Here is a 24065-nt window from a genome sequence, read left to right as displayed (position 1 = left end):
GATAATAGTAAGCTGGGAAGGATGAAGTGCTCTTAAAGGTTTGGGAATCTTTGCCTCCTCCTAGTGGTGGGAATTGTCATCCAATGCGTAATGGATCATGGACTCTCACCACCTTATGAAAGAAAAATGTCTTATGGTACCATTTACTATATAAGTGTGATTATAATATTGATACATACTGAGTTTTTATAAAGGAGTCAGAGTCAAAGATTTAAAAAAAAAAAAAAAAAATAAGAAACAAAACATTTTCTTTTTCTATTTTAAAACTTCTTTAAATATATAGTTGCAATAGGTAGCTATAAAAAATTTAAAATTTAGTAACCCACCAAACTCACGGTGCACCCAGGTGAAGTTCAAGTTCTGAGTAGAAATTGCTCAATTTTCAGAGCTAAATTAACATGAAAATGGGTCAAAATAAAAATATAAAAATCTCAAATCGTTTCCTGTCCCTTTAAAAAAAAAAAATATTAATGAAAAAGCCAGATTTTTTTTAATAATTCTGGTTTTGGGGATTTGTACTTGCATCAGTTTTTCTTATTTAAAAAAATAGCTTTCTTTTAATATGTGTTTGATGCTTTCAAAAGGCTGCATTCTTGTTACATGCTCAGTGACTGGAGCATACGCACGTATGCCTGCGCCTGATTAGCTCACCGCCTGTATCCTCTTCTGGAATAGGACAAATGCTCAACTTTATGTATTTATTTAAAGTGAAGGTAAAGTTTTCCCGATTGCATTATCTAATTATATTACTGTAGTCACCCTAAATAAATAGTACTTTCATTCATCAGTTTTTTTAATTCGAAGTATAAAAACATAATTTATGTAAGAACTTACCTGATAAATTCATTTCTTTCATAAGAGTCAATGAGCTAGTGACGTATGGGATATACATTCCTACCAGGAGGGGTAAAGTTTCCCAAACCTCAAAATGCCTATAAATACACCCCTCACCACACCCACAAATCAGTGAGGGTGTGGTGATAAGAAAAAAGTGCGAAAGCATAAAAATAAGGAATTGGAATAATTGTGCTTTATACAAAAAAATCATAACCACCACAAAAAAAGGGTGGGCCTCATGGACTCTTGCTAATATGAAAGAAATGAATTTATCAGGTAAGTTCTTACATAAATTATGTTTTCTTTCATGTAATTAGCAAGAGTCCATGAGCTAGTGACGTATGGGATAATAAATACCCAAGATGTGGAACTTCCACGCAAGAGTCACTAGAGAGGGAGGGCTAAAATAAAGACAGCCAATTCCGCTGAAAAAATAATCCACACCCCAAAATAAAGTTTTAATCTTATAATGAAAAAAACTGAAATTATAAGCAGAAGAATCAAACTGAAACAGCTGCCTGAAGTACTTTTCTACCAAAAACTGCTTCAGAAGAAGAAAACACATCAAAATGGTAGAATTTAGTAAAAGTATGCAAAGAAGACCAAGTTGCTGCTTTGCAAATCTGATCAACCGAAGCTTCATTCCTAAACGCCCAGGAAGTAGAAACTGACCTAGTAGAATGAGCTGTAATCCTTTGAGGCAGAGTTTTACCCGACTCGACATAAGCATGATGAATCAAAGATTTTAACCAAGATGCCAAAGAAATGGCATAGGCCTTCTGACCTTATCCTGGAACCGGAAAAGATAACAAATAGACTAGAAGTCTTTCGGAAATCTTTAGTAGCTTCAACATAATATTTCAAAACTCTAACTACATCCAAAGAATGCAACGATCTTTCCTTAGAATTCTTAGGATTAGGACACAATGAAGGAACCACAATTTCTCTACTAATGTTGTTAGAGTTCACAACTTTAGGTAAAAATTTAAATGAAGTCCGCAACACCGCCTTATCCTGATGAAAAATCAGAAAAGGAGATTCACAAGAAAGAGCAGATAACTCTGAAACTCTTCTAGCAGAAGAGATGGCCAAAAGGAACAGAACTTTCCAAGAAAGTAATTTAATGTCCAGAGAATGCATAGGTTCAAACGGAGGAGCTTGTAAAGCCCCCAGAACCAAATTCAAACTCCAAGGAGGAGAGATTGACTTAATGACAGGTTTTATACGAACCAAAGCCTGTACAAAACAATGAATATCAGGAAGATTAGCAATATTTCTGTGAAACAACACAGAAAGAGCAGAAATTTGTCCTTTCAAAGAACTTGCAGACAAACCTTTATCCAGACCATCCTGAAGAAATTGTAAAATTCTAGGAATTCTAAAAGAATGCCAGGAAAATTGATGAGAAGAGCACCAAGAAATGTAAGTCTTCCAGACTCGATAATATATCTTCCTAGACACAGATTTACGAGCCTGTAACATAGTATTAATTACAGAGTCAGAGAAACCTCTATGACTGAGAATCAAGCGTTCAATCTCCATACCTTCAAATTTAATGATTTGAGATCCTGATGGAAAAAATGACCTTGAGATAGAAGGTCTGGTCTTAACGGAAGAGTCCAAGGTTGGCAAGTATCCATCCGAACAAGATCCGCATACCAAAACCTGTGAGGCCATGCTGGAGCCACCAGCAGAACAAACAAACGCTCTTTTAGAATCTTGGAGATCACTCTTGGAAGAAGAACCAGAGGCGGAAAGATATAGGCAGGGTGATACTTCCAAGGAAGTAACAATGCATCCACTGCCTCCGCCTGAGGATCCCTGGATCTGGACAGATACCTGGGAAGTTTCTTGTTTAGATGAGAGGCCATCAGATCTATTTCTGGAAGACCCCAGATTTGAACAATCTGAAGAAATACCTCTGGGTGAAGAGACCATTCGCCCGGATGTAACGTCTGGCGACTGAGATAATCCGCTTCCCAATTGTCTATACCTGGGATGTGAACCGCAGAAATTAGACAGGAGCTGGATTCCGCCCAAGCAAGTATCCAAGATACTTCTTTCATAGCCAGAGGACTGTGAGTCCCCCCTTGATGATTGACATATGCCACGGTTGTGACATTGTCCGTTTGAAAACAAATGAACGATTCTCTCTTCAGAAGAGGCCACGACTGAAGAGCTCTGAAAATCGCACGGAGTTCCAAAATGTTGATTGGTAATCTCGCCTCCTGAGATTCCCAAACCCCCTGCGCTGTCAGAGACCCCCATACAGCTCCCCAACCTGTCAGACTTGCATCTGTTGAGATCACAGTCCAGGTTGGAAGAACAAAAGAAGCCCCTTGAACTAAACGATGGTGATCTGTCCACCACGTCAGAGAGTGTCGTACAATCGGATTTAAAGATATTAACTGTGATATCTTTGTATAATCCCTGCACCACTGGTTCAACATACAAAGCTGAAGAGGTCGCATGTGAAAACGAGCAAAGGGGATCGCGTCTGATGCAGCAGTCATAAGAACTAGAATTTCCATGCATAAGGCTACCGAAGGGAATGATTGAGACTGAAGGTTTCGACAAGCTGAAACCAATTTCAGACGTCTCTTGTCCGTCAGAGACAAAGTCATGGACACTGAATCTATTTGGAAACCTAAAAAGGTTACCCTTGTCTGAGGAATCAATGAACTCTTTGGTAAATTGATCCTCCAACCATGTTCTTGAAGAAATGACACAAGTCGATTCGTATGAAATTCTGCTAAATGTGACGACTGAGCAAGTACCAAGATATCGTCCAAATAAGGAAATTCCACAATACCCTGTTCTCTGATTGAAAAAATACTTGGAGCTGTTGCTTGGCCGAACGGCAGAGCCACAAACTGGTAATGCTTGTCTAGAAAAGAGAATCTCAGAAACTGATAGTGATCTGGATGAATCGGAATATGCAGATATGCATCCTGTAAATCTATTGTGGACATATAATGCCCTTGCTGAACAAAAGGCAGAATAGTCCTTATAGTTACCATTTTGAATGTTGGTATCCTTACATAACGATTCAATATTTTTAAATCCAGAACTGGTCTGAAGGAATTCTCCTTCTTTGGTACAATGAATAGATTGGAGTAAAACCCCAGACCCTGTTCCAGAACTGGAACTGGCACAATTACTCCAGCCAACTCTAGATCTGAAACACATTTCAGAAATGCTTGAGCCTTCACTGGGTTTATTGGAATGCGAGAAAGAAAAAATCTTCTTGCAGGAGGCCTTACCTTGAAACCTATTCTGTACCCTTGTGAAACAATTTTCTGAATCCAAAGACTGTGAATCGAATTGATCCAAATTTCTTTGAAAAATCGTAATCTGCCCCCTACCAGCTGTGCTGGAATGAGGGCCGCACCTTCATGTGGACTTGGGAGCTGGCTTTTGCTTTCTGAAAGGCTTGGATTTATTCCAGACTGGAGATGGTTTCCAAACAGAAACTGTTCCTTTAGGGGAAGGATCAGGCTTCTGTTCCTTATTCTGACGAAAGGAACGAAAACGATTAGCAGCCCTATATTTACCTTTAGATTTTTTATCCTGAGGTAAAAAAGTTCCTTTCCCCCCAGTAACAGTTGAAATAATAGAATCCAACTGGGAACCAAACAATTTATTACCTTGGAAAGAAAGGGAAAGCAAAGTTGACTTAGAAGACATATCTGCATTCCAAGTTTTAAGCCATAAAGCTCTTCTAGCTAAAATAGCTAAAGACATATACCTGACATCAACTCTAATGATATCAAAGATGGCATCACAAATAAAGTTATTAGCATGTTGAAGAAGTTTAACAATGCTATGAGTATTATGATCTGACACTGGTTGTGCCAAAGCCTGTAACCAAAAAGTGAAAGCTGCCGCAACATCAGCCAAAGAAATAGCAGGCCTAAGAAGATTACCTGAACATAAATAAGCTTTCCTTAGAAAGGAATCAATTTTCCTATCTAAAGGATCCTTAAAGGAAGTACTATCTGCCGACTGCCGTAGGAATAGTAGTACGTTTAGCGAGAGTAGAGATAGCCCCATCAACTTTAGGGATTATGTCCCAAAACTCTACTCTGTCAGATGGCACAGGATACAATTTCTTTCCCTTTTAGAAGGAGTAAATGAATTACCCAGATTATTCCATTCCCTAGAAATTACTTCAGAAATAGCATCAGGGACAGGAAAAACTTCCGGAATAACTGTAGGAGGTTTAAAAAACGAATTTAAACGCTTAGTAGATTTAGTATCAAGAGGACTTGATTCCTCCATCTCTAATGCGATTAAAACTTCTTTAAGTAAAGAACGAATAAATTCAATTTTAAATAAATATGAAGATTTATCAGTGTCAATATCTGAGACAGAATCCTCTGAACCAGAAAAATCATCATCAGAAACAGACAAATCAGAATGATGATGTTCATTTAAAAATTCATCTGAAAAATGTGAAGTTTTAAAAGACCTTTTACGTTTACTGGAAGGAGGAATAACAGACATAGCCTTCCTAATAGATTTAGAAACAAAATCTCTTATATTAACAGGAACATCCTGAGTATTAGATGTTGATGGAACAGCAACAGGTAATGGAATATTACTAATGGAAATACTATCTGCATTAGCAAGCTTATCATGACATTCATCACAAACTACAGCCGGAGGGACAGTTACCACAAGTTTACAGCAGATACACTTAACTTTGGTGGAACCAGCATCAGGCAGCGTTTTTCCAGAAGTAGCTTCTGATCCAGGGTCAATCTGAGACATCTTGCAATATGTAAGAGAAAAAACAACATATAAAGCAAAATCTATCAAATTCCTTAAAAGGCAGTTTCAGGAATGGGAAAAAATGCCAATGAACAAGCCTCTAGCAACCAGAAGCAAATGAAAAATGAGACTTAAATAATGTGAGAAAAAAGGTGGAGACAATAATGGCGCCCACATTTTTTAGCGCCAAAAAAGCCGCCCACATTATTGGCGCCAAGAATGACGCCACATCCGGTGATGCCGACATTTTTGGCGCAAAACGTCAAAAAAATGACGCAAACACAAACAACTTCCGGCGACAAGTATGACGCCGGAAATGACAAAGAAATTTTTTTGCGCCAAAAAAGTCCGCGCCAAGAATGACGCAATAAAATGAAGCATTTTCAGCCCCCGCGAGCCTAACAGCCCACAGGGAAAAAAGTCAATTTTTACGGTAAGAAAAAAAGTTTTATTCATATGCATTATCCCAAATAATGAAACTGACTGTCTGAAATAAGGAATATTGATCATCCTGAATCAAGGCAAATAAATGTTTAAACACATATATTTAGAACTTTATATAAAAGTGCCCAACCATAGCTTAGAGTGTCACAAAAAATAAGGCTTACTTACCCCAGGACACTCATCTACATGTAGTAGAAAGCCAAACCAGTACTGAAACGAGAATCAGTAGAGGTAATGGTATATAAGAGTATATCGTCGATCTGAAAAGGGAGGTAAGAGATGAATCTCTACGACCGATAACAGAGAACCTATGAAATAGATCCCGTAGAAGGAGACCATTGAATTCAAATAGGCAATACTCTCTTCACATCCCTCTGACATTCACTGCACACTGAGAGGAAAACCGGGCTCCAGCCTGCTGCGAAGCGCATATCAACGTAGAATCTAGCACAAACTTACTTCACCACCTCCACGGGAGGCAAAGTTTGTAAAACTGATTTGTGGGTGTGGTGAGGGGTGTATTTATAGGCATTTTGAGGTTTGGGAAACTTTGCCCCTCCTGGTAGGAATGTATATCCCATATGTCACTAGCTCATGGACTCTTGCTAATTACATGAAAGAAATGAGTTTTAGAGCTGTAAACTTACTTGCTTTTTGAGCCGTAAACCCGTCATAATTGTTTTTTTTTATTTGCAGGTCATTTTTTTTCCCTGCCTATTGAAATCCTGGCAGTTAGGCGGCCGTCAAACTACGTCATCCACCTAAGAGATGATCTGTGCAGGCGTTTAGATTTTTTGGGGGGATAGCAGATTACCGCATGCGCATTGCTTAGTAGTCAATGCTGTGCGCATGCGCAGTTCATTTGGATCCTCTTAAAGGCGCTTTTGAGACACGCATAGGGCGGGTGGGACTGCTCTATACGTCACTCTCTCACTAAGATCAGGAAGTGGATGTGGGGAGGAGTTATTAACAGAACGATATGTAAATATAGAAAAATATTATTTTACAATTATATATTGAATTGTAAAAATAAAGTTAGCAATTGTATTATTTAAACTAGGAATAATTTTTTACTGTTTACAGATAGGTAAAACTTTACCTTCCCATTAAAATCCTTAAAGGGGCAGTCTAGTCCAAAATAAACTTTCATGATTCAGATAGAGCATGTCATTTTAAACAATTTTCCAATTGACTTTTATAACCAATTTTGCTTTGTTCTCTTGGTATTCTTAGCTAAAAGCCAAACCTAGGAGGTTCATATGCTAATTTCTTAGACCTTGAAGGCCGCCTCTTTTCTGAATGCATTTTGACAGTTTTTCACCGCTAGAGGGTGTTAGTTCAAGTGTGTCATATAGATAACACTGTGCTCACGCCTGTGGAGTTACCTAGGAGTCAGCACTAATTGGCTAAAATGCAAGTCTGTCAAAAGAACTGAAATAAGGGGGCAGTCTGCAGAGACTTAGATACAAGGTAATCGCAGAGGTAAAAAGTATATTAATATAACTGTGTTGGTAATGCAAAATTGGGGACTGGGTAATAAAGGGATTATCTATCTTTTAAAACAATAAAAATTCTGGTGTAGACTGTCCCTTTAACATAGTAAAATAAAGGAATTTATTATTAGTAGTAGCAGTATGAATACAGATAATAAGAAGAAGAATACATGAAATATTCTATCTAAATTAGTTTTATTTTCACACTGCCCTCTGAGGCTGGAGTGCATCCAGTAGAATCCAGAACCCTGCAACATGCTACACAGTGACTGTCCCTTATTGGCCGCAGCAAATGAGATACAAAGAACATACCCACGGGGCTCTAAAAGGCACTTGTGCAGCTTATGCTGATCTTTAAGAATATAATAGCTAACCTCTGTATTATACATATTTATTTACCTGGTATACACTTGCTAAGATTAAATACACATTAAAATATTTTTATGTATACAGAAGATAAGAATGGTTAAACACAGCATCACCAAAGGTTTGCATACAAGAAAAAAAACATTTAAAACATTTTAGATAAATGTGCATTGTTTTGCAGATCAGGGAAACACCATTTGAAAAGTCTTCATTTCAGAGCTGTTAAATCTTCTTTGCTGTTGCCAATTAGAAAGACATACATGCACTGATCAACCAATTACTGAGGGGCATGGTCAGGGTTCTACATTTTATACAATGCACTTCAGCCTCTCTGGGGCAGTAGACAGTAGAAAACATATAATCTACAGATTTAAATTACAGGAAAATAAAGCAAAATAAATAATTAAAGTACAATAGAAAAAAATAAATGTGTTTTTCTTATTGTGCATTCCGAAGATTTTATTAGGAGCTTTGCGTTTTGTGTCCCTTTAAACATAAAGGGACAGTCTAGTCAAAAATAAACTTTCATGATTCAGATAAGGCATGTAATTTTAAACAACTTTCCAATTTACTTTTATCATCAATTTTGCATTGTTCTCTTTGTATTCTTTGTTGAAAGCTAAAGCTAGGAGGCTCATATGCAAATTTCTAAGCCCTTGAAGGCCGCCTCTTATTTTTTTACAACTAGAGATCGCTAGTTCATGTGTCCCATATAGATAACATAGTGCTTACTCCTAGGTAACTCCACGTGCTTGATCACAGATTGGCTAAAATGCAAGTCTGACAAAAGAACTGAGATAAGGGGCAGTCTGCAGAGGCTTAGATGCAATGTAACCACAGAGGTAAAAGGTGTATTAATATAACTGTTGGTTATGCAAAACTGGGGAATGGGTAATAAAGGGATTATCTATCTTTTTAAACAATAACAATGCTGGTGTAGTCTGTCCCTTTAACACACTGGCCTCTACCCCCTCCTTCCCCGTTAGTTTCACAGACTCTCTCACCTCCTCTTTGCATTTCAGGCTCTTCAAGCTCAATATAGAAATTCTTGTTCTTTTCATATTCTTCGTCATCGATAATTTGTATTTCAATGAATCTCCTGTAGGCAGAAGAGAAAACATTATACATGATCCAGATTCTCTCCAGCAGAAATGTACAGCATGCACATGAGTAGAATATATAGTTACATTTAAATATAGTAGAATCACATAATCAAAAAGGGTAAAAGCAATAACACTTATTCAGCCCATTGTATCATGTGTCAGCCATCAGCCAATCCCAGACTTATATACGTATAGACATTGAACTCTTGCACATGCTCAGTAGAAACTGATGCCTCAGAAAGTGTGCAATTAAAAAGACAGCACAATTTTATAATGGAAGAAAATTGGAACGTTTCTTAAAACTGCTGCTATAACTGAATCATGAAATTTTAATTTTGACTTTAGTGTCCCTTTAAAGGGACGAGACAGTCAAAATTTAAATTCATGGTAACAGCTTGTTACCAAATTGTATTTGTTTTCTTGGTATCTGTAGTTGAAGAGCATACCTAGATAGGCTTAGGAGCGTGCACATGGTTGGTGCACTATAAGGCAGCAGTGTTTGCAACAATGTATAATATTGTTACATATAATGTTGTAAACATTGAGTTTTTGTTCTGTCTGAATTATGAAACTTTAATTTTGACTTTCAGTTCACTTTAAGGGCCTAATATTCAAAACCTCTCCGCTCACTGCGAGATCCTTAGTGGAAAGGGGCATGCCCTACATTTCTGTATGTGAAGGAGACAACCCCAGTGCAATATAGCACTGCATGACATGAGAGTTTTGCTGCATTTACACATTAGGCTTCCTTTTTTATATCACTTTACACTTCAGATTAACTTTTATTACATTTAAACGTTGCACTTTCTATTTTGTATTTTATGTTGTATACAGCAGTGTATTTAGGATTGTAATTTTACAAATTCTGATTATGTTTTTCAGTTTATGTGTAACGTTAACAAATTAGTCTCATACTTTGTATATTTATGTGTACCTTTTACAACCTACATTGCACTTTGTATTGCTTCTATTTAAATTGAAATGAAAAAATTGTCAGTTTCTCAGAGAGCTTCATTACTTTCTATGAACCAGATAATAAAACAGTTTCTAGTTTGGAGAGAGATTATAGAGCAGATTTCACAGGGGCTGAACTCACTGAATTTTCTAAGAAAAGGAAAGGAAGGAAAACCCAGAGAGATGAGAGATGCCTTCCATACGCCTAGATTTAGAGTTCTGCGTTAGCCGTCAAAACCAGCGTTAGAGGCTCCTAACGCTGGTTTTGGGCTACCGCTGGTATTTAGAGGCGTGTAGGTAAGGGTCTAACGCTCACTTTCCAGCCGTGACTTTTCCATACCGCAGATCCCCCTACGCCAATTGCGTATCCTATCTTTTCAATGGGATCTTTCTAACGCCGGTATTTAGAGTCTTGGCTGAAGTGAGCGTTAGAAATCTAACGACAAAACTCCAGCCGCAGAAAAAAGCCAGGAGTTAAGAGCTTTCTGGGCTAACGCCGGTTCATAAAGCTCTTAACTACTGTGCTCTAAAGTACACTAACACCCATAAACTACCTATGCACCCCTAAACCGAGGTCCCCCCACATCGCCGCCACTCTATTAAATTTTTTTAACCCCTAATCTGCCGACCGCACACCGCCGCAACCTACATTATCCCTATGTACCCCTAATCTGCTGCCCCTAACACCGCCGACCCCTATATTATATTTATTAACCCCTAATCTGCCCCCCACAACGTCGCCGCCACCTACCTACAATAATTAACCCCTAATCTTCCGACCGGACCTCACGCTACTATAATAAAGTTATTAACCCCTAATCCGCCTCACTCCCGCCTCAATAACCCTATAATAAATAGTATTAACCCCTAATCTGCCCTCCCTAACATCACCGACACCTAACTTCAAGTATTAACCCCTGATCTGCCGACCGGACCTCGCCGCTACTCTAATAAATGGATTAACCCCTAAAGCTAAGTCTAACCCTAACACTAACACCCCCTAAGTTAAATATAATTTTTATCTAACGAAATAAATTAACTCTTATTAAATTAATTAATCCTATTTAAAGCTAAATACTTACCTGTAAAATAAACCCTAATATAGCTACAATATAACGAATAATTATATTGTAGCTCCATCTTCAAGACCTCCGGCACGGATCCATCCTCTTCTTCCGACGTCCTAACACAGAATGAAGGTTCCTTTAAGGGACGTCATCCAAGATGGCGTCCCTCGAATTCCGTTTGGCTGATAGGATTCTATCAGCCAATCGGAATTAAGGTAGGAAAATTCTGATTGGCTGATGGAATCAGCCAATCAGATTCAAGTTCAATCCGATTGGCTGATCCAATCAGCCAATCAGATTGAGCTTGCATTCTATTGGCTGTTCCGATCAGCCAATAGAATGCGAGCTCAATCTGATTGGCTGATTGGATCAGCCAATCGGATTGAACTTGAATCTGATTGGCTGATTTCATCAGCCAATCAGAATTTTCCTACCTTAACTCCGATTGGCTGATAGAATCCTATCAGCCAATCGGAATTCGAGGGACGCCATCTTGGATGACGTCCCTTAAAGGAACATTCATTCTGTGTTAGGACGTCAGAAGAAGAGGATGGATCTGTGCCAGAGGTCTTGAAGATGGAGCCGCTCGTCGTCGGATGGAAGAAGATAGAAGATGCCGCTTGGATGAAGATGTCTACCGGTCCGGATCTCCTCTTCTGCCCGCATAGAATGAAGACTTCTGCCCGATGATGGACCTCTTCAGCCGCCGCTTGGATCAAGACTTCAGCCCGATGATGGACGTCTTCAGCCCCCGCTTGGGCTTGGATGAAGACTTCGGAGCCTGGACCGATCGGTGATACCCGGCGTGGTGAAGATAAGGTAGGATGATCTTCAGGGGCTTAGTGTTTAGGGTTTATTTAAGGGGGGTTTGGGTTAGATTAGGGGTATGTGGGTGGTGGGTTGTAATGTTGGGGGGGGGTATTGTATGTTTTTTTTTACAGGCAAAAGAGCTGTTTTCTTTGGGGCATGCCCCGCAAAAGGCCATTTTAAGGGCTGGTAAGGTAAAAGAGATTTTCTATTTTAATTTTAGAATAGGGTAGGACATTTTTTTATTTTGGGGGCTTTGTTATTTTATTAGGGGGTTTAGAGTAGGTGTAATTAGCTTAAAATTGTTGTAATTTTTTTCTGTTTGTAAATTATTTTTTTTATTTTTTGTAACTTAGTTCTTTTTTTATTTTTTGTACTTTAGTTAGTTTATTTAATTGTATTTATTTGTAGGTATTTTATGTAATTAATTTATTGATAGTGTAGTGTTAGGTTTAATTGTAACTTAGGTTAGGATTTATTTTACAGGTAATTTTGTAATTATTTTAACTAGGTAGCTATTAAATAGTTATTAACTATTTAATAGCTATTGTACCTGGTTAAAATAATTACAAAGTTGCCTGTAAAATAAATATTAATCCTAAAATAGCTACAATATAATTATTTGTTATATTGTAGCTATATTAGGGTTTATTTTACAGGTAAGTATTTAGCTTTAAATAGGATTAATTAATTTAATAAGAGTTAATTTATTTCGTTAGATTGGATCAGCCAATCGGATTGAACTTGAATCTGATTGGCTGATTCCATCAGCCAATCAGAATTTTCCTACCTTAATTCCGATTGGCTGATAGAATCCTATCAGCCAAACGGAATTCGAGGGACGCCATCTTGGATGACGTCCCTTAAAGGAACCTTCATTCTGTGTTAGGACGTCGGAAGAAGAGGATGGATCTGTGCCGGAGGTCTTGAAGATGGAGCTACAATATAATTATTCATTATATTGTAGCTATATTAGGGTTTATTTTACAGGTAAGTATTTAGCTTTAAATAGGATTAATTAATTTAATAAGAGTTAATTTATTTCGTTAGATAAAAATTATATTTAACTTAGGGGGTGTTAGTGTTAGGGTTAGACTTAGCTTTAGGGGTTAATCCATTTATTAGAGTAGCGGCGAGGTCCGGTCGGCAGATTAGGGGTTAATACTTGAAGTTAGGTGTCGGTGATGTTAGGGAGGGCAGATTAGGGGTTAATACTATTTATTATAGGGTTATTGAGGCGGGAGTGAGGCGGATTAGGGGTTAATAACTTTATTATAGTAGAAGTGAGGTCCGGTCGGAAGATTAGGGGTTAATTATTGTAGGTAGCTGGCGACGACGTTGTGGGGGGCAGATTAGGGGTTAATAAATATAATATAGGGGTCGGCGGTGTTAGGGGCAGCAGATTAGGGGTACATAGGGATAACGTAGGTTGTGGCGGTGTACGGAGCGGCAGATTAGGGGTTAAAAAAAATATGCAGGTGTCAGCGATAGCGGGGGCGGCAGATTAGGGGTTAATAAGTGTAAGGTTAGGGGTGTTTAGACTCGGGGTTCATGTTAGGGTGTTAGGTGCAGACTTAGAAACTGTTTCCCCATAGGAAACAATGGGGCTGCATTAAGAGCTGAATGCTGCTTTGTTGCAGGTGTTAGGTTTTTTTTCAGCTCAAACGGCCCCATTGTTTCCTATGGGGAAATCGTGCACAAGCATGATTTGAAGCTGGCCGCGTCCGTAAGCACCGCTGGTATTGAGAGTTGCAGTGGTGGTAAATTATGCTCTACGCTCCCTTTTTGGAGCCTAACGCAGCCCTTCTGTGAACTCTAAATACCAGCAGTATTTAAAAGGTGCGGGGGGAAAAAAAGCCAGCGTTAGCTACGCGGGTCGTTACTGACAAAACTCTCAATCTATTTTAACACAATACTAAAATCTCAGCGCTCCCTGGAATATTACTTTGCAATAAAAGTGAAAAATTAGAAAATTAGAACTTGAATGAAACGTCAAAATTTAACTTTTCTACTGTTTTGTATAAAATCCCACTTAGAGTTACGTATTTCTTGTATTATATATAGATCACTCTGTCTCTAAAAATATATATATAGAGATCCTTATAACTCTATTTCCAAAAATGATTTAAGCAGTTAAAATCTCCTTTCAAAATTGGTCTTAGACAAATGTTATAATTGTAATACTGCAAACATATATAGTTAGTTACCCATAAAATGTTCTTTGATCAAATGTCCAGACCTATTGTGTTTTATTCCTTTTAAACTGTTCAATCTTGAGAAAACGATACAGCTCCTTTGTGGTTACCCAAATCTGATCGGTTGCTGCCTGGTGTGTACTCCGGATGTCTTTGTTCCGGCAGAAATGAAACAGCTGAAATGAAATAGAAAACACACAGCGCCCACCGAATCAAGGTAGCTTTTTTACAACAATTTATTGTGCGCAAAAAGTAAAAGTATACACTTACAAGATAGTAGTGTTACATGTGCCTTTAAAAAATGATGATTGTCTTCAGCAAATGTCCGTTTTACCACTGACAGCGTGTAAGTTCAGAGTTCCGTGTTTAAATACTGCTCACACAGTCTTGCCGCCTCAGCTGTTCTCTCCTAACAGTATGGTGTTCTCCAACGAGAGCGGCTTAGGTACTCTTTCTTTGCTCGTCGCTGTGGTACGGTGCTTCAGGACCTATCAAAGGTTTGTCCTGTTTTTAACCCAACGCGTTTCTTTTGCAAGTGTGCAAACTTCATCAGGGGTATTTCACTCCTTTGCTTGACTGTCAATGTGGTCTAAATTTCAGACTTTTAAACTCCTAAACCGGATGTTACCTGACCATAGATCTGATACCGGTACAGGTATAAGATTCTACTGGGTCCTAATGCTCCCTTTGTTTCATCCTATCTTTTTACATTAAATCAAATAGTTAAAAAATGGCTAAAAATAGTAAAAGAACAGTTAATACAAATTTTTTTCAAATACATATATATATATATACTCAAGAGCATGTTTGATATGTATATACCTCTAAAACAGATGCTTATATTTTAATAAAAAAACTATTGTATATAAAAAAGAAAACCTTCAATTGATTTATCAGATTATAGAAAATAAATTTAAATAATGAACTTATTATTGCGGATACAATTGTTACCTTCCTGATTAATCACCTGTTTCTCTAGATCTTTTGTTTTTTATTTTTTATTTATTAAATAATTTTTTATATAATTTTTTATAAGGTATGCGCTTGTTTATTTTTCTTGAAAGATTTTTCTGTAAAGACTTTACCTTTATTATTTATGTAAAGGCTGCTAAATCTAAATCAATATTTAGACCCATTGGATGGAGACTTTTTAGCTCCGTAATCCAAAAAGTCTCTCTCCTTCTTAATTTGGTAAGGCGATTAATTCCTTCTACCTTGTGAGGTACCCAGTCAATGACTGTAATTCTTAATTCTTCAGGATTACTTGAATGAAATTCTCTAAAATGGTCTACTACACTGTGTTTGACTACTCCCTTTAAGATATTATTTTTATGTTCCCAAAATCTAGTTTTTATTTTCCTTTTAGTTCTACCCAAATAGATTTTATTACATGGACAGACTAGTTGGTACACCACATAAGTAGATTCACATGTGCACCTATACTTCATTTCATAACTGATATCCCCTTTTGCATTGAAAAAAGATTTAGACTGTAATACATGTGGGCACATGCTACAGTCTCTCTTCCTGCATTTAAACATACCCTGTTTGGGAATCATCCAATTAGGATTCGGAGTTGTTCTCTGAATTTCCTTTAATCTTGAGGGTGCTAAAAACTGTTTTAGATCCCTATTTTTTCTGAATACCAGTTTAGGCTTTTCCCCTAATAAAGGGCATAGTATTGGATCTTGTTTTAAAATGTTCCAATTTTTATTTAGAATCTTTCGAATTTGGTCAGACCCCTCAGAATAAGTTGTTATAAATAAAGGTTCCTCTCCAAAGTTGTTTTTTTTGGTATTATTATTATTTTTTGGAATTAATAACTGTTCCCGAGGTATTAGATCAGTTTTCCTCATGGCCTCTGTCAGCCATTCTTCTTTGTAGCCCTTATCCCTAAACTTCTTTGTTAGGATATTTGCTTCACTAACAAAATCAGATTGCTCAGTACAGTTTCTTTTAAGGCGTTGATATTGGCCTAACGGTACATTTTGGATCCACCTCATTAGATGGCCACTATTTGCACTAAGAAAGTTGTTCCTATCTGTTTCTTTTCTGTAGTTCTTTACACAGATTCTGTTTGAATTTCCAATATATAGAGTTAGGTCTAAGAAGTTTATACTATTTTCTGATATCACTTTAGTAAATTTGAGATTGAATGTATTACGATTTAAATGTTCAACAAATTTCTCTGCCTCCTCAAAGTCACCTTCCCAAATGAATAACAGGTCATCTATAAACCTATAATATTTCTTTATATTATCTAGATAGGGATTATTTGTCCATATATATTGTTCTTCATACTCCCCCATGTAGATGTTTGCATATGAGGGAGCCATGTTCGTACCCATGGCTGTTCCCTCTAGTTGTTTATAGAACTGTTTTTCAAACAAGAAACAATTGTGTTCTAAGATGAACTGTGTTCCCTTTATAATAAAGTCAACATGTTTATCTATCATATCTGTACTTGCACAGTGAGAGGCTACGGCCTTGATGCCTTTTTGATGGGGGATAGAAGTGTAAAGGGCTGACACATCACAAGAAATCCACAAGGACCCAGGAATCCACAGGGTACCCTCAAATTTATTTATGACATCCATAGTGTCTCTAACATAGCTTTTGATATTTTTGACCATGGGTTGTAAGTACCCATCTATGTATTTAGACAAATGGTCCGTGATGGAATCTATTCCTGAAATGATAGGTCGTCCCGGTGGATTCACTGGGTCCTTGTGGATTTTGGGCAGATGATAAAAGATGGGGGTTCTTGGATTAGGTTCAAAAATGAACCGGAATTCATCCTCATTTAGAATTTGTTTGTCTCTGGCCTTTTACAATAAAATTAACAATTCCTTGTTATATTTCTCAGTGGGATTCTCAGATAATTTTTTATATGTATCCTTACAATCTAATAATGAAAAAGCCTCCTTTAAATAATCAGTTCTATTCTGTATGACAAGGCCACCGCCCTTGTCAGCCTGCCTAAAGATAAGATTGGTATTTTTGGATAATGTCTCCAGTGCCCTTCTTTCTTGTTTATTTAGATTATCTTTATATTTGGCTGATTTTTTTGCCTTTTTATTATTTAGCATCTTATTGAATTCATCAGTTACAAGTTTATTGAATATAGCAATATGTGGGCCCTGGGAGGAAATAGGATTAAAATTGGAAGGACGCTTTAAGTTTGAATGTACAATTTGGAATTCTTCCTCATGGAGGCTTAAATTTAATAATTCTCCTATTTGATCTTGTGTAGAATTTTCTCCATCTTCTCTAGAATTCACAACTCTACTTGAAGTTTCAGATGTATCTAACTTTTTGAGCATACTTACATAAGCCCAATCATTCCCTTTTAATGATTTAATACAAGCATTGTTGTTATTAAGCTTTGCAAAATGTCTTTTTAAAGTCATTTTGCGTATATAGTTTTGTAAATCTATATAGGTTTTAAATTTATCAGGTTTTGATTTTGGTGCAAAACTTAACCCATTTTGTAATAGTTTTGTTTCATTAGAAGTTAATACGTGGTCAGACAAATTAAATATTTGATTTTTTGAAATTTCTAATTTCTCTTTTTTGCTTTCTTTCCTCTTTTGGATTCTACCTGCTCTTCTGCCCCGCTTTGTTCTAAACTTCTTTTTCTGATTCTGGGTTTGAAAATTTGAAAAGGGGCTGCCTCATCCTTTGAACTAGAGTCTTTATTCAAATTCTTATTTTTTGTTTGTTTTTTAGTACTATCATCTTTATTTTTGTTATTACCAGTACTAGTACTTGAATTTTCATCACCTTCTATTAATTTTATAATTTTCTGTTGTTTGGGTTTTGCTCCCAGATGTGTCCATATATTGCCTTGCTCATCTATTTCTACCTCGTATTGCTCTTCATCCAATGGTGTAAATCTATTCTTTTGTGGAAAGGATTTTTCTAAATTGATTGGCTCATTTTGTTTAAAGGTTGACTTTACATTTGTACTTTCATAATGAACAGGTTTATTTACACTAGGCTTCTTGTTAGTGTACCAATCTTGACTCATTTCTTTATTATAATCATAAATACCATTATCCCTTTTTATATGAAAAGTATCTAAATTTTGATTTTGTTTTTTCTTTGGCTTCATAGTCTTTCTTTTATAAGAATAAATTTTATCCTCCTTAAAATCCTTAAGATCTCTACCTAATTTTTCTGTTTTGTTTGCCACAACAGTTCTCTCTAAAGAACTTACTCTATTTTTTATATTTGAACTTAAATTTTTCCATTTTTCTTCCCCAAGAAATGGATTGATACTTACAATTGTATCCGCAATCTGTTCATTTAATTTCTCGAGTTTGAACTCTCTGTATTTTATTACAATTTTTATTAAGATAATAGAACAATTGTGTAGTGCGGTTTCCCACTCTGTTGTAAATTCTACATCCTCCAATTCGAAAGCAGGAAATTTAAAAATCCTTAAACCCCTTGGAATCACATAGTGCATGATGTAATTATCCAAAAGGATAAGGTCCTGCCATTCTTTAACTTCTGACATAAGTAATTTTTCTACTTTTTTATATACAATAGTTTTTTTATTAAAATATAAGCATCTGTTTTAGAGGTATATACATATCAAACATGCTCTTGAGTATATATATATATATATATGTATTTGAAAATTTTTTGTATTAACTGTTCTTTTACTATTTTTAGCCATTTTTTAACTATTTGATTTAATGTAAAAAGATAGGATGAAACAAAGGGAGCATTAGGACCCAGTAGAATCTTATACCTGTACCGGTATCAGATCTATGGTCAGGTAACATCCGGTTTAGGAGTTTAAAAGTCTGAAATTTAGACCACATTGACAGTCAAGCAAAGGAGTGAAATACCCCTGATGAAGTTTGCACGCTTGCAAAAGAAACGCGTTGGGTTAAAAACAGGACAAACCTTTGATAGGTCCTGAAGCACCGTACCACAGCGACGAGCAAAGAAAGAGTACCTAAGCCGCTCTCGTTGGAGAACACCATACGCTGTTAGGAGAGAACAGCTGAGGCGGCAAGACTGTGTGAGCAGTATTTAAACACGGAACTCTGAACTTACACGCTGTCAGTGGTAAAACGGACATTTGCTGAAGACAATCATCATTTTTTAAAGGCACATGTAACACTACTATCTTGTAAGTGTATACTTTTACTTTTTGCGCACAATAAATTGTTGTAAAAAAGCTACCTTGATTCGGTGGGCGCTGTGTGTTTTCTATTTCATTAAAACTCTAAATCTAGCCGATAGAAAGTAACAAAGCTCTCTGGGATACAAAATTTATCATGGCAGAGAGAAGGTAACTGGAGAACACCTGGGGCTGATATAATGGCTCAGTTTGCATGAGTTACAAATTTAACTGAAATGCTTTCACTACAATGTTCTACAATGTTGCTTTTGTCTATAGTCTATATTTTAGTATATATTACTTTTCTGTTAGTTAAAATAAGTGTATTGTGAATTTTGAGCAAACTTCACCTGCATAAAGCTGGTGAAATAAATCTGTGATCCGCTTGTGCAAACTGCTTACAAAATTTCACAAAACTAGTGAGAGAGCTTGAGAAATAACCTGGGAACTCCCCTGTTCAGCCCGAGGAATTGCCCTGTCCCTCCCACTTTCTAAAATTGTCAGTTTTAGTTTGCAATACAGCAAAATCTATGTGGATTGTCATTAGCATAAGCTACACAGCAATGTACAAAGTATGATCCTACTTTGTTAAAGTAACACAGAAACTTTGAAAATATAATCAAAATGTGTAAAAAAAAAGTCTAAATGTATTAAAATATAAATGAGAAAGTGGAAATCTTAAATGCAATATTACTGAAAAGAACCCAATCTGAAATGTAAAGTAATTAATGTAAGTGTAACAAAAACAATATTTATACTTACTTGATAAATTATTTTCTTTCGGAATGATGATGGTCCACAGACCTCCATAACATATGAGATATATTTCCCGTCACCATGAGGAGGTCAAGAACCCATACAAGAGATTTAAAATCCTCCCACCGCCCATCTCTCTATTAGTTTCACGTATAGCTGAGTAGAGAATAGGAAAATAAAGGCTGGAAGGGCAAAGCACGATCTGTAGAGGTGTCATTAAAACTGTCTTCCAACATGAAGCGGATGGAGGCTGTGGACCATCATCATTCCAAAAGAAAATAATTTATCAGGTAAGCATACATTTTGTTTTCTTTCATAAAATGATGATGGTCCACAGTCCTCCATAACATATCGGATTAATACCCAAGCAGATGGTCTATGTTATGGAAAGAGTGGGGAAATCTTTCTCTGACAGTTCCTATTTAGCCCACACCACAGCCTGAAGGACTTTCCTGACAAAAGCTGCTTGGGAAAAAGCAAAAACATCAAAAACTGAAAAAATTGGGAAAAGTATTGCAGAGAAAACCATGTGGTAACTTTGCAAATCTGCTCCAAAGATGCATCATTCTTAAAGGCCCACTTGTAGAATAAGCTGTGAAACGTTTAGGAGGCGACTTACCTGCCACCAAGTAAGCCTTGTGAATTATTTGTTTAAGCCAACGCTACCATAGAGGTGCTTTGCCCTTTACAAGTCCAAGAGTAATGGACAAACAAACTAGAAGTTTTCCTAAGCTCTTTAGTATCTTCTAAATATAACATCAAAGCTTTGACCACATATTATCCATAGAAACTACTTTAGGAAGAAAATCTTATTTGGTACGAAGTACAGCCTTGTACTTGTGAAAATTAAAAATGGAGGATCACAAGATAGTGCTGACAATTTAGAAACTCTTCTTGAGGTAGCTAACAAGAAAAGTACCTTCCAAGATAACAGCTTGATGTCAATTGAGTGTATGTAGTATTGAGAGAAGTAGTTTCAAATTCCAGGGAGGAGAAATAGGTTTTACAACTGGCCAAATTCTAACACCTGGACAAAGGTCTGAACATCAGGAAGTTTAGCCAACTTCCTATGAAAAAGAACAGATTAAGCAGAAATCTGACCTTTCAGGGAACTAGCTGATAAACCCTTGTCAAGGACATCCTGTAAGAACTGAAGAATTCTAGGGATCTGGAAGGAACATTAAGAGAACCCTTTGGAAGAGTATCACACAAAATATGCTTTCCAAATTTTGAGTAAATCTTTGGAATCAAAGGTTTCCTAGCCTGCATCAAAGTTTCAATAACTGAATCTGAGAATCCTCTATGTCTCAAAACTAGGCATTTAACCTCCACGCTGTTAAATTTAGAGATTTGAAATCCTGATGGAAAATAATCCAGAGCAATATTATGCTCCAAATGTAGATAATTCCTTGACCACTCATTGAGCATGGATAGTTGAAGGTGACATAAAGGAAAGCAGACAAAAGGAACCGCATCTGAAGCGGCTACCATAAGACCCACTACCTCCATGAACTGAGCTACAGACGGCAATGGAGTAGGCAAGTAAGAGGGGTATCCGGAACACGGTCCAACCACTGGTCTGTGCAACCGAGGAAAATTAACTCCTCAGTGAAAAAGGACTCTGCTACCAAAGTTACCCGGAGTGCCGTAGCAAAACAGCGGATCAGGCCGTATATAGTACAGGAGAGCAAGAAAACGCAGGCATTACTCTGTTAGTGTAAAAAAATAAAACATTTGTTTATTGAGACTTCCACATCTTTACAAACCCAGACAGGCACCAATTCGTAGATGTTAAAATGAGAATCTTTATTGTATGAGTTAAAAATAGACACACCAGAAAAATGAACAGCCAAACAGCTACTGCCTAGTTAAAAAATTGTGTTGAAGGCTACAACCTCGGCCCGATGACGTCACTGACGCGTTTCAGGTGTTACCCGTAGTCATAGTTACCGGCATGGGGGTCTAGCTCACCTTAAATAGGTTTGTTTCAGGTGTAAGCCTTCAACGTATAGCTATACAATTAACACTTTATGAACACAATTTTAACTTAACCGATGAACTTATACCAATATTTACACAATATATGTATCTTATTACTTAGATCAGCACTGAATTTCGTCATTCTATTTAACAGCAATATAGTAGAAGACAAATTTTGATACAATATATATATATGAACTTACTAACACAATTATATCCTCTACATTAATAGATAATCGATTTCTCACATCCAAGTTGAACAGTGCCATTTTAATATAAGGATATAAAACCACACTTAGCTATAAGTAAAATCAAAGTCTAATGACCTAATACAGAAAAGACAAGATATATGAATATATTACTACCCGACCTTCCAGGCACAATTAACAGTACTTTTCATACTTGTGGTATTATGCTTTCAGACTCACTGTATTAAAGGGCTACTAACATATATCACTTATTTGTCTTTATATTTTATATACTATAATGCCTTATATCATTATTTACATAATCTGAGCATGATGTCACTTGAATTAGCTCTAAGACTCTTCATTGTATTTAACAGCGATATAACCGGGGACAATTGTGGTGCAGCTTATTTATCTGAGCCTTCTAACATAGTTATATCCTATACATAAGTACATAATTAATTGCTCCCATCCAAGCTATACAACACTATTTTAGTGATGTAAAAACACTTAACTAGTCAAATCAGGGTCTGATAATACAGGTGAATTAGTACAAAAGGGAGATATATATATACGTATATGTTGCTAACCAAAATTCCAACCCCTATTAACAGCGCTTTTCATACTCATTGTGTTATGCCCCTAAACTCACTATGGCCTAGATTTGGAGTTTGGCGTTAGCCGTGAAAACCAGCGTTAGAGGCTCCTAACGCTGGTTTTAGGCTAACTCCGGTATTTGGAGTCACTCAAAAAAGGGTCTAACGCTCACTTTTCAGCCGCGACTTTTCCATACCGCAGATCCCCTTACGTCATTTGCGTATCCTATCTTTTCAATGGGATTTTTCTAACTCCGGTATTTAGAGTCGTGTCTGAAGTGAGCGTTAGAAATCGACAAAACTCCAGCCGCAGAAAAAAGTCAGTAGTTAAGAGCTTTCTGGGCTAACGCCGGTTTATAAAGCTCCTAACTACTGTACTCTAAAGTACACTAACACCCATAAACTACCTATGTACCCCTAAACCGAGATCCCCCACATCGCCGCCACTCGATTACATTTTTTTAACCCCTAATCTGCCGACCGCCACCTACGTTATACTTATGTACCCCTAATCTGCTGCCCCTAACACCGCCGACCCCTGTATTATATTTATTAACCCCTAATCTGCCCCCCACAACGTCGCCGCCAGCTACCTACAATAATTAACGCCTAATCTGCCGACCGCAAAGCGCCGCCACCTACATTATAGCTATGTACCCCTAATCTGCTGCCCCTAACACCGCCGATCCCTATATTATATTTATTAACCCCTAATCTGCCCCCCTCAACGTCGTCTCCACCTGCCTACACTTATTAACCCCTAATCTGCCGAGCGGACTGCACCGCTACTATAATAAAGTTATTAACCCCTAATCCGCCTCACTAACCCTATAATAAATAGTATTAACCCCTAATCTGCCCTCCCTAACATCGCCGACACCTAACTTCAATTATTAACCCCTAATCTGCCGACTGGAGCTCACCGCTATTCTAATAAATGTATTAACCCCTAAAGCTAAGTCTAACCCTAACACTAACACCCCCCTAAATAAAATATAATTTTAATCTAACGAAATTAATTAACTCTTATTAAATAAATTATTCCTATTTAAAGCTAAATACTTACCTGTAAAATAAACCCTAATATAGCTACAATATAAATTATAATTACAATCAGATTGAGCTCGCATTCTATTGGCTGTTCCGATCAGCCAATAGAATGCGAGCTCAATCTGATTGGCTGATCGGATCAGCCAATCGGATTGAACTTGATTCTGATTGGCTGATTCCATCAGCCAATCAGAATATTCCTACCTTAATTCCGATTGGCTGATAGAATCCTATCAGCCAATCGAAATTCGAGGGACGCCATCTTGGATGACATCATTTAAAGAAACCGTCATTCGTCGTTCAGTCGTCGGCCAGGATG

General features: G+C 37.0%; 1 protein-coding gene across 1 annotated transcript in view; it reads right to left on the bottom strand.

Annotated features, from left to right (window-relative positions):
• The window catches only part of LOC128636203 (sodium/calcium exchanger 2-like), a 283465-nt gene that overhangs the window by 56280 nt on the left and 203120 nt on the right, over positions 1 to 24065 (bottom strand). Inside the window, exon 3 of the mRNA XM_053689248.1 lies at positions 8918 to 9012. Coding sequence (XP_053545223.1) covers positions 8918 to 9012 — 95 coding nt within the window. The remainder of the gene's footprint in view (positions 1 to 8917; positions 9013 to 24065) is intronic.

This window comes from Bombina bombina, chromosome 7, assembly GCF_027579735.1.
Source record: "Bombina bombina isolate aBomBom1 chromosome 7, aBomBom1.pri, whole genome shotgun sequence".
Taxonomy (NCBI): domain Eukaryota; kingdom Metazoa; phylum Chordata; class Amphibia; order Anura; family Bombinatoridae; genus Bombina; species Bombina bombina.
The sequence above is the reverse complement of the archived record's forward strand: the minus strand, read 5'-3'. Positions and strand labels throughout refer to the sequence as shown.